At 33.7% G+C, this 11262-nt stretch overlaps 2 protein-coding genes across 3 annotated transcripts; both read left to right on the top strand.

Annotated features, from left to right (window-relative positions):
- Positions 1 to 2405: 2405 nt before the first annotated feature.
- Positions 2406 to 6528, top strand: LOC104900323 (hypothetical protein). The gene is made up of 5 exons (XM_010687722.4): positions 2406 to 2586; positions 4237 to 4488; positions 5198 to 5409; positions 5511 to 5769; positions 6081 to 6528. The coding sequence occupies exons 2-5, from the start codon at positions 4237 to 4239 to the stop codon at positions 6369 to 6371; spliced, it is 1014 nt and encodes a 337-aa protein (XP_010686024.2). The 5' UTR covers positions 2406 to 2586; the 3' UTR covers positions 6372 to 6528.
- Positions 6529 to 6648: 120 nt separating this feature from the next.
- On the top strand, positions 6649 to 10828 carry LOC104900322 (hypothetical protein). Of its 2 annotated transcripts, XM_010687719.3 has the most exons (5): positions 6649 to 6940; positions 8102 to 8349; positions 8912 to 9123; positions 9703 to 9973; positions 10313 to 10828. In XM_010687719.3, the coding sequence occupies exons 2-5, from the start codon at positions 8104 to 8106 to the stop codon at positions 10619 to 10621; spliced, it is 1038 nt and encodes a 345-aa protein (XP_010686021.2). In that variant the 5' UTR covers positions 6649 to 6940; positions 8102 to 8103; the 3' UTR covers positions 10622 to 10828. The 2 variants fall into 2 exon arrangements, with proteins under 2 accessions (XP_010686021.2, XP_010686022.2); XM_010687720.2 differs by having other exon boundaries at positions 6649 to 8349.
- Positions 10829 to 11262: the final 434 nt, after the last annotated feature.

The raw sequence follows: 11262 nt of genomic DNA, 5'->3' as shown, positions 1-11262 counted from the left end.
GTTCATTTCTCACAAAAGGTTCCTAAGAGTGCCGACATCACTTGTAAGATTGCTCGGGTGGTGGGCATCGTTTGTGTTGCCTCGAAAAGCTTCTAACACCCCCGTTTGGGATCTTGTTAGATTCGTCTTGATGTATACTATCAAATTATAACTTTTTTATATTTTTTACGTGTGCACAACTAAAGATATTAATGATTAAAGAAGCGTGTTGGATTGCATGAAAAAGCAAAACGTTTCATTTAAAACAGAATGGAGGAAGTATATATAAACCTAAAATAAATAGCCTATGTCTCATCCAAAGAAGTATGTTTCAAATATTTTATTTACATTCAAATTAAACATCGAATGTAGGTTGTATGCAGAGAATAAAGGAGGAAAACAATACAGGTTTTAGGGCGTCTCGATGGATTAGAGAAGAAAGAGAGAATGTTCATGTGTGATACTGAAGTTAGGGTCAATAAAATGCATTATAATCTGGAATCTATGATATAATTAGCATAATTTAGCACTTAACTAATCTAACTAATATACTTCAGCGTTTAACGAATTCATCTAAAAGCAATTTAAGGCTAGCGTAACTAATAGGTCCAAGCGTTTAACTGATTCTACTGCTAGTTTGATGCACGCGCATGATGTTAGCATGACATCAGCCGGTCTCACATTAACACTAACATGAGACCGTCTTTTCAAAAACAGACTCAATAAACTAAACCCATGGGCGAAGCTTCGCGCATATATCTAATAGGAACCATGAAAAACTAGTCATTGGTAGGTTCTTTTTTGTCTTGATCAAATGAACAACTAACATTAAATGATTGTCATACAACCATTTGAACAAGTAATGGTAGTTAAGCCTTTTTCTAGTGTTCAAACGAGTACTAATGGTCCTTAAACAACCATTTATACAAGAGTTGGGCCTAGACTGAAACCCTGAGAGCGAATAGGCCCAGGAGTTTCATTGCTTTACTTGCTAAGAATACTGTTACTGTAGTGGAGCTACTTTTATCAACATACTTCATTCTATAGTTCTATACTTCTTATTATAGGGTTTTAATATGATTAATTTGGGTTTTTGTATTGAAAAAGGACTTGCCATGTTAAATCAAGTAGAGGTCATTTGTGGGTAAAATTGGGCTCTTAGCTTAACCTATAGTTTTATCCGTCAACTCGCTTTAGTTTCGAATTAAATATTGGAGTTAAATTTATTTCATCTATCTATCATCTATCAAATTATACCTAAAATAAAATGAATGAGATATATGTCACATTCATTTTTCGCCTAAATATTTTGTGAAATATTTCAGGAATAAAATATAGTATGACAAAACAAATTATCTTCTTTTAATGAAAATCTTCAATAATCTTCTCAAAAATTATATTATACAAACTAATTTTGTTAAATTTTTATATTAATTATGACGTTTGTAAATTTTATAACATTTAAATTTAATCCAGAAAAGAGTGTGTGCATTTGTTGCTTTCCACCTCAAGAATGTTATTTGTCCTTTTAAAGAATGTTCAATAGCAATCGGTTTCTACTTATCTCTTTTTGCTTTGAGATTGAAGTTTACCTCCCTCTTTGGCAAAATTAGACACGTTATTCTTCACAAACGCATCCTTCACTTGCCACAATACTAAAGTTGGCAAAAATTAATCCAATCTACCAACCTAATTCGAATCCAATCCAATATTAACGAGTTAAATTTTGAACACATTTAATTAAACCAGACGATTCAATCTACTCCCTTTAATTAAATGGATTGGTTCAATTTGAAAATTTCAACCTAAACCGTTTACTTAAATGCGTCATGTTCGGATTAAATTGATTCAATAATTCGTTTATTTTGCATTCAAAGAACCTATTTTTCAAGTTAAATGAATTGGAATTTGTATTCTTGTTATGTATGGACTATTTGCACTTCAAAGTTGTTAGAATATGAGATACTTAAATAATTATAATCCGATCGCCGTTAATGAAAATTGAAATATGCTATAAAATGGGTTAGTAGGTCTTCAGGTTGACCTATTAATTATCAAATTGGGTTGCGTTGAGAATCCCAACCCATTTAACTAAACAAGTTGGGTTGGATTAAGGATCTCAACTCGTTTAAGTAAACAGGTCAACCTGAATGCGAACCAGATCGACCTATTGTCAGACTTACTGACCAGTTATCACCCAAAAGAAAAAAGAACCAAAAAAGGGTGGAAATTAATTTTCGAGATTTCTTGTGGTAAAATACCTTTGCCAAAAAGAAATTGGTTGGTTATGTACTTATGTATTAAGGGTATAATTTTTTACATTTGGATGAAGTGATTGTACTTAAGAGAGTCAGTTACCACTTTTGGATAAATCTAATTAATGGCTTATCTTTTGGTAGCTCTATCATATATGTATATGGCTATATGCTATAGACTATAGTGGAGAACTAGTAATAAATCTGACATCAGTGATTCTCTCATTAAAAGCCCAGTAAAAAAATGGTAAAGTGGCACTCATCAAACTATATGGGTTTCTGGGTCATCCTCTACTGACAGCAGCTCAATGCTCTGAAACTTCATTTTCTGGGATTTTTTTCTTCTTCTAAGGTAACTTTTGTCTTTGATTCTCCACTAAAACTCTTACTTTAATGTTTAAATCTGCTTGTTTTTGTGGTTAAGCTAATTTAATGGGATGTAAAAGATTGAGTCTTTAATGCCAAGAAATCTTGAAAACTTTAGTAAAGATTGAGTCTTTAATGCCAAGAAATCTTGGAAACTTTAGTGATCTACATCTAACATCTTTGGAATGATAAAATGTTGCAAAATGTGTATAAAAGAAGCTGCAGGGTGCTCCTGAATTCTGGGCTTGTATACCCAATACAACAGCTTCTTTTGTTTACCTTGGAAATTGAAACTAAGCATGAAATTTGAAAGTTAATACTGTGATATTACTTTTTGCAAGCCAATTGACTTCAGTTAGAAGTGTGTTACTTTAATGGTGCTAAACCTTTTTGAGGTTGATTTATACTGTGTTGAGGTAACTTGGGTTAGATTAGATTTCTTGATGTTAGTTGTTTATTAATGAATCCATGTAACACCCACCCTATGAAGCATGGGTAACTTCAATTTGGCAACTGTATGTGCACGGGTCGTGGGTACGTTTAGATACTTAGTGGAAACTTGAACTTACTTGACTATGCTATTATCTTATTCGTCTTACTTAATTAATTAGATTATAGTTCGTCGTGTAATTTGTAAAAGTTCATTTAATTTCCTTTAACTATATAGTAGTAGTACATATTTGAAATGGATTAGTTTTTGATGTATTATATAAAACTCACTCTATCCTCATTTTCTAACACACCTGACGTATTTTGTGCTCGTTTCGTGGCTTTACATACCCAATTTGTGCAATCTAGCTCACACCCACCTAGGATAAGTGTAATTGTATTTTTTTTCCAAATATGATACTAATTGAGCCTTACTGATTGCAATTTGCAAATATGGCTTATTATGTGATGGTACTGAGTATTGTTTTGGTGGAATGTCACTAACTCCAACTGCACAAAGTTGGAGAGAGTTTTATTTGTGCTCCTAACAAGGAAATTGCAACTATTTTTAGTCCTTTGCCCTTATGTATGTGTGTGAACACCTAGACTATTTTTTATCTACTACTTTCTCCATTTTTTTAATAGATGTTACATAGAAAAAGTGGAGTGTTTTTAAGAAAGGTGGAGAGAAAAAGTGGGGATCACTACTTTTTGAATAAAAAAACATTTGTTAAGGAAAAAATATGATTATTTTAAAGGAGAAAGTAGGGGACCATCAACTTGTTAATAGTATTTTAAAATTTTTATGGTGAAAAGGGATCCATTTATATTTTATGGTATGTAGCATCTATTATGACATTTCCATTTAAGGGAAATGTAGCATTTATAAAAAAACGGAGGAAGTATATTATTTATGGATGAACCTCTTATATTCTTTCTATTACTGTCTTTTGGTCATTTTCACATAATACTAATGTATCCAAATTGTTGGTCTTGTGAGACATTATTTTCATCACTGTTTTAAGTCCTTTTCTGGATTCCAAATTTGGAGATTATTTTCCTCAACACTCATACATTCAGGTCTAAATAAATGTCTAAAACTCTTAATGATATGATCTTGAGATATGCAGAATAATGTATACTATAGTTCAGCTTATGTTACTTTTGTCCAATGCAAGGGATGAATATCTTCCTTTTTCCTTCTCAGATGTTTGTGCAGATAGTTGTATCATTTGCTATTGTTCTTCTGGGTTATATTTACAAGTTGATAAAGTCTCCCCCTCCAAAAATATGTGGTTCACCTGGTGGTCCTCCAGTGACTTCACCAAGGATCAAACTTTCAGATGGCAGGCATTTGTCATATAGAGAGGCAGGAGTTAACAAGGATGAGGCTAAATACAAGATCGTAATCGTCCACGGATTTGCTAGCTCAAAGGATCAAAATATCCCAGTCTCTCAAGTATGAATCAACTCTACTTCATCCCCCATCCCAAAGGAATTGAAACAAAGGGAACATTCAAGTTACTAGTGTAGTAATAAAGAGTAGAAATTTCAATAATCAAAGTATTTTGTAACTTTATCTACATAATTAATAGGATGATGATCCTATAGAAGGTTGTTTTGCTTCATATAGTCTCAAAAGTAGGTAAATAAATGTTGCATTATTGGCTAACTGTAAAACTAAAACAGAATTTTTATGTAGGAGTTTCCAACTAATACAATAGTATAGATAGAGTACATTGCAAAACTATCTTTTTTATTTGAATTGTATCTCTATGTAAAATTCGAAATTCAAATGGTATATACATATTATGCAAAAAAAGTTTTGTTTTTCATTTTGTTCTGTTTATTACAAACTGCATAATATCCTTTGCTTACATGTCCTAGTTTCAATGTATTGGCTTTGTTTATAAGTTGGCTTACATGTAGCATTAATGATTAATAGATGTTAGATGGAGATAAACTTCATGGATGCAAAAGATAATCTCTGTGTTTGCATAGAAAATTGTCATGTATCCTCAGAGTACATGTTGTGTATCCTTATACATGTAAGGATATGCTTCACAGTCCTAGGTTCAGTCTTTCTTTGACATATTTATTCATTGGCAAAGGAAACATAAGTTGATTTTCGCTGCTGTGTTAAACTCGAATTATCAATTGATTGTCAGGAACTCGTTGAGGAGCTGAAACTATACTTCCTGTTTTTCGATAGAGCTGGATATGGGGAGAGTGACCCTTATCCAGAACGCTCTGTGGAAAGTGAGGCATATGATATTCAAGAACTTGTTGATGCTTTGCATCTTGGATCAAAATTTTATGTCATTGGAATTTCCATGGGAGCTTATCCAGCATACAGTTGTATAAATTACATCCCACAAAGGCATGACACCGAACATTTAGTTGAGATGATATTTTTCTGAAATGATCCTGGTGCAATTTATGTTATGCAACAGCATTCTAATTTTTAACCATACTCCACAGATTGGCAGGGATCTCTTTGGTTGTTCCATTTGTCAACTACTGGTGGCCTGGTTTCCCTGATCATGTGTCCGGAAAGACTTTTAGGAGACTTCCTCTACAAGACCAATGGACCTTTCGAGTGGCACGTTATGCTTCTTGGTTGTTCTACTGGTGGATGACTCAAAAATGGTTCCCTTCATTGAGTCTCTTGTCAGGTGATCCATCTGTTTTCAGTCGACAAGATATCGAGATCATGAAGAATATGCCAGAAGTTTCACAGGTAGATCATCTAAGATAGTACTTCTTGACTTCTATTCATGTTAGTTTCGTTTTGAGAAATTATAGAGGGTAACTTTGTACTAAGAACTTCATCCATTATAACCCCAAACTTTGCAAAAACACACTTGAAAATACTATATGGTAACCCTGCAGAAACATATCTCCTTGTAAAATATGTTTCTCTTATATAGCTCGATTTTGATCTATGAACTACATCACCATTGTGAATTGTATTGTGAAGGACACAACTAGATTAGCATTCTATGAACTACATCACCATATACTAATGTTCTGTTTTACTTGTAATCTCAGGATAAAAGCCGCCAACAAGGTGATTTCGAATCCCTTCATCGAGATATAATGGTTGGTTTCGGAGATTGGGAATTCAGCATCTTGCATCTTAAAAACCCTTTCCCTGAAAATGAAGGTTCAGTACACTTATGGCAAGGCTATGAAGACAAAATAATTCCTTTCGAAATTAATCGATTCATCTCAGAGAAGCTTCAATGGATTAAGTACCATGAAGTTCCTGATGGTGGACATATGTTTATGTTCAACCCTACCATGTGTGAATCTATCTTGAAAGAACTGCTGCTTGGATAGTTTCCATCCTGCAAGCCTCTATACCTATAGCTACTCCCATTAGTCTGAACTCTGAACCTCCCTTGTAATACTGGATTATATTATTTGTGGTTACATTACATATAGAATAATGTATGAACTTGTTATATTTGTAATTTGTATCTCTTCTTCTTTTCAATTGTCATACTTCCCATGTTTTTTTTATCCATATGAGCCACGAAAGCAGTACAAAGTACAAAGAAGGGGAGGTGGATGTCGTATTTCCCATGTGAGTGTTACGAAACTAATGTAACTGCTGATTCTGAGGAAATTGGACAGATATGAAGTTGTAACTGCTGAGAAAGGTCTACTACAAGTGTTAAATGTGGTGCTACCAGGAAGTTATGACTTATGATGGCATACATGCATGTCATTTTGTATATTTTTTTCCCTAACTTGTATTTTTTTTGGACCTATACTTCAGCATTATAATGAGAAGCAGAAGAAGTGCAACTTCACAGGAAGCTCAGGTCTTAACTATGCAGTAATGAGGCAGATTCAACCAGTAAATTAATCTCTGAAGTGGAGAAGGCTACATGAAGAAACTTTGAGTAATTTCTTATTACTTTGTCATATTATTCATCTTTGTCCTATAGATATCTCATTTTATCTTCTTTACTATATGCTTCTTTTTCTCAAGTAAAATGAAATGACTAACAAGGAATATATTCAAAAAAAGTTACTTATATACTTGTTTCAATATTGATAAAGGTTATATGAATGACTTATTTTTCCTTGATTTCCATTATTTAAGTTTCTTGATTTAACTCTGTAAAAACGTTTTTCCTAGCACCAAAACTGCATATCTTTTTTTCCTTGTTTTCATGATTTCAGTTTCCTCTTTGTGGAAAGGTAAATTTGTTAATAATTTTTCTTAATAAGTAATTGTATGACCAAAGTAACTTGTTTTGATGCTAATATATGACATGCCTTTACTAAAAAAAAGTAGAATAATGGAAACATCAAGAAACTTTTTTCCTGAAATTTCAGTCCCATGTTTTATTTTAGACTGAGAGGGGTTCCAATAAGTTCTCTTCATCTTATAAAATAAGTTTCAGGTCCAATAAGTTCATATTAGGTGTGATCAGGTCTAACACAACACTCAAATATAAGTTCCGATAAGGGTCAATCAAGTCTAATAAATTCAGTTCAGATAACTTTAGGTTTTTTCAGGTGAAGAGAACGCACCTTAAATGATAAGCAGAAAGGAAAAACAAATTAACAAGAAAATGAGCAAATTGGATGGCAAAATGAGGGGAAAATAAAGGAAAATAGGGTCACTAAAACTCATGTGTCAATAAACTTGCAAGTCAACGCAGGAAAAAAAATAAAATCAAACCTTACATTTACAGTTTTTGCTACATAAAATACTTTCTAAAGTATTTATCTCAAAAAAACCATCTTATATGGTAATTTTGACAAATTTTCCTTAATGTGAAAGTAAAGTATGGATTTTCCTACCACCAAAAATTGCATTATCCTTTATTTTCCAGGATCTCCTAGTTCTTTGAATCTCACTTTAGTATAAAAGTAAAATCTTACTAGGTTATTATCAAATAAGGCAACTTTTTTTGATATCAGGATTGATTTTTGTGTTTAATGCCTCATAATTTTTGCTCTAGTATAAAATGGTTTGTCAATTTTGTAAGTTTCTTTGAGATAAATAGTTCATGTTTGTGTAGACTGATTAAGAAATCATAAGTGTATTGCAGAAATGTTAATTGCAGTAATTGTGAGTGTTGTTGTGGTTGGAGGAATATATCAGTTGATAAAGCCACCTCCTTCAAGAAGATGTGGGATAACTAATGGTCCTCCTGTTACTTCACCTAGAATCAGACTGAGTGATGGAAGGTATTTGGCTTACAAGGTCCGAGGAGCACCTAAAGAAAGTGCAAAATACAAAGTCATTATAAATCATGGTTTTTTTGCATCAAAAGACACTTATATACCTGTGTCAGATGTAAGAATTCTGCCTATAATCACTTTGTAATGTCCTAAAATTGAATTTGTTTGTTTTATGATCCTACTTCCTGCTTAACATAATACCCGTTTGTTGCAGTTATTATGTTGCGGAAGAAGTATATTGAAATTGCATTTTTTTAGAAACAATTTAAAGTAGGGTTATGATTAGAGTTGGCAATATAAATAAATGAGTCGTGTTCATGTTCATGTTCGTCTTTAGGTCAATCTTGGGTTGGTGATATAATATATCAAAAGCTATGTGATATGTAGGATAGATGCATATATTGCAAGTTGGTCGAATTTGGTTGGGTTCGGGTTGATTTGTATTTGTAGTGTCACGTTTGAGTTTCTCTCAGTTATTTTGTGTTTGTGTCATGTATTGTGTCAATGATTGTGAGTTCTTGTTATGATCTTACTCCATATGGTGTAAGCAAAGTGTTTTGAAAATCTAATCTAGCTTTGTTTGTGCTTGCCTCCCAAATTTTCATCTTAAATTGTGGTTCACTAGTAGAAATTAAAGTTCAAAAAAGATGCTAATATCCTTGATGGCATGCATGCAGGAGTGGTTGCAAGAATTGGGCATCTTTCTTGTTACATTCGACAGACCAGGATACGTCGAAAGTGATCCAAATCCTTGTCGCTCACCAAAGAATGATGCTCTTGATATTGAAGAACTTGCTGATCAACTAGAGTTTGGCTTGAAGTTTTTTGTCATTGGAGTTTCAATGGGTTCTTACCCTGCTTGGGGTTGCCTCAAATACATACCTCACCGGTACAAAACTGTACAGTTTATCCAACATTATCCTGCTTGTTTACCACCTCGCTCTGTCCTTAAATAATAGGCCACATTTGATTAGGTCGACTTTAAGGATTTAGCTAAACTAACATAACAAAGTAGTCTTTGTTCAAAATTCTTACAAGGATGTCATATAGAACTATAGAAGTAATCAACCGACTAAATTCAGATGGCATATCATTTTTGTTGAGATAATTATGTAGGCACTGCAAAGATAGACTTGTATTTATGTTAGGTTTCATAGAGTATAAGAGCCTGAAATTACAGAGCAGCTTCCGAAGGAAATTTCAGGAACTGTAATATTTTCTACAATATCAGCAGGAAATCGCGTATCTCCTGATTTGTACATGAATGCAGGAACCAGTCCATGCACTAGGTGCTAAAGTTGTGGAGCAGCTTCCATAGACTGATGGACCAAGTACTGAATTTTGTTCCTCTTAATCCCTTCGACCTCTATATTGGGCTCTTAATCCTAACAAAATGTGGCCTTTAGTCTAGCAACCAATGAAACATTGGATCCGGTTGTGATAATACTTTCTTGAAATGTTTCTGCAGGCTTGCAGGAGTGGCATTTGTAGCTCCAGTGATCAACTACTGGTGGCCTTCGCTTTCTTCTGATATATGCAGCAAAGCATTTAGTAGAATGCCTTTGCTGGAGCAATGGAGACACCGGTTGATCCACTATTTCCCTAGATTAGCATGGTCGATACAGCGATGGTTATCTTTCCCTACAATGCACTCTATTATGAAGAACAACCCTAAGACTTTCAACAAGAACGACTTTGATGTCATGGAACTCTTGTCACAAGTACCCGCTCCTGATAAGGCAAAACTTCTTGTTCTCACTTCTATTTTAACTGTGTGCTAGGTGATCTTTATCAATTTGTATAAATGTTTGAGCAACTTCTTAATGCCAGTTCCTTAGACTCATGATTTTTGAGTTCTTTTTTCTTTCTTTTTGAACATTTGGAGAATGAAGTTATACTTTTTACTGATTACAGCTTAAGTCCACTGATTCAAACTGATTTTTTGTGAAATTCTGACAATTAAACCTTCTAAATGTTATGTAGTCCTTGTATATTGCCTATAATTTCCTTCAAGTCCTTTTTATATAGTTCTAATATCATGGAGTTGGGCATAAGCTTGTGATTGTGTCTGAATGCAGGGCAAGATAGACCAGCAAGGTGCATACGAGTCCATGTACCGAGACTTTGTAATCTGCTTCGGTTCCTGGGACTTCAACCCATTGGAACTCACCAACCCATTTCCTGAAAACAGCAGCAGCTCAGTTCACCTATGGATGGGACGCGAAGATGGGGTTGTTGCAAGAGACCTACTGCACCAGGTTGCACAAAGACTGCCTTGGATCCGCACCCATGAAGTTCCATATGCTGGCCATCTTTTCCTACATGACAAAACTCTGTGTGAAATGATGTTAAAGTCACTTGTGCTTGGAGGAAACACTCCATTTTGAGTGCATACTTATCTATCATATATTGATAGTGTTGAAAGATTAGTAGCTTGTTAAGATTTGTGCCTGTTTTGTTGTTGGACATTTTGATTTAGTAATCTTTCTTATCCTCCCTCCGATTGCACCAGTGTTTTACGTGGGGATATTATATTATGCGAAAGCAACTTGAATTCTTACTTGTTTAGTGAATCCACAAATTTCATTTTGATAGGGTAAGTGTTTGTTGGCACGGCGAAATTTTCTCCTATGGTATATAAATCGTCCCTTCGATCGTCAACGAGAGATATGCAATCAGAAGATCACACTAAACCTAATGAAGTAACTTTTTAGCTACAATATTCGGAACTTATCTAGTCCTTGTTCACTTTAATGTAAGAAATACTAGTTATATTTAGTGAAAATCCATTTTAATATACTTCAGTTTTATTTAATAAATTTCAGTTTTAATCAGCAAATTATGTATAAATTAGATTATTTTTTTTTAAAAAAAAGAACACTAGCTTAGAGAGAGTAGAGGAGATTGCTTGTTTTTTGACAACATTAGACTGTCCAATTTGTTGTTATTAGGCTTTGAACTGAAACAAACAGAATGCTTAGTTAAGATTTGCTGGGAAGTTGGGGGAATATCCCCCAATAATCTGATA

The sequence above is a fragment of the Beta vulgaris genome, chromosome 7 (genome assembly GCF_026745355.1).
Source record: "Beta vulgaris subsp. vulgaris cultivar EL10 chromosome 7, EL10.2, whole genome shotgun sequence".
Taxonomy (NCBI): Eukaryota; Viridiplantae; Streptophyta; class Magnoliopsida; order Caryophyllales; family Amaranthaceae; genus Beta; species Beta vulgaris.
The sequence above is the reverse complement of the archived record's forward strand: the minus strand, read 5'-3'. Positions and strand labels throughout refer to the sequence as shown.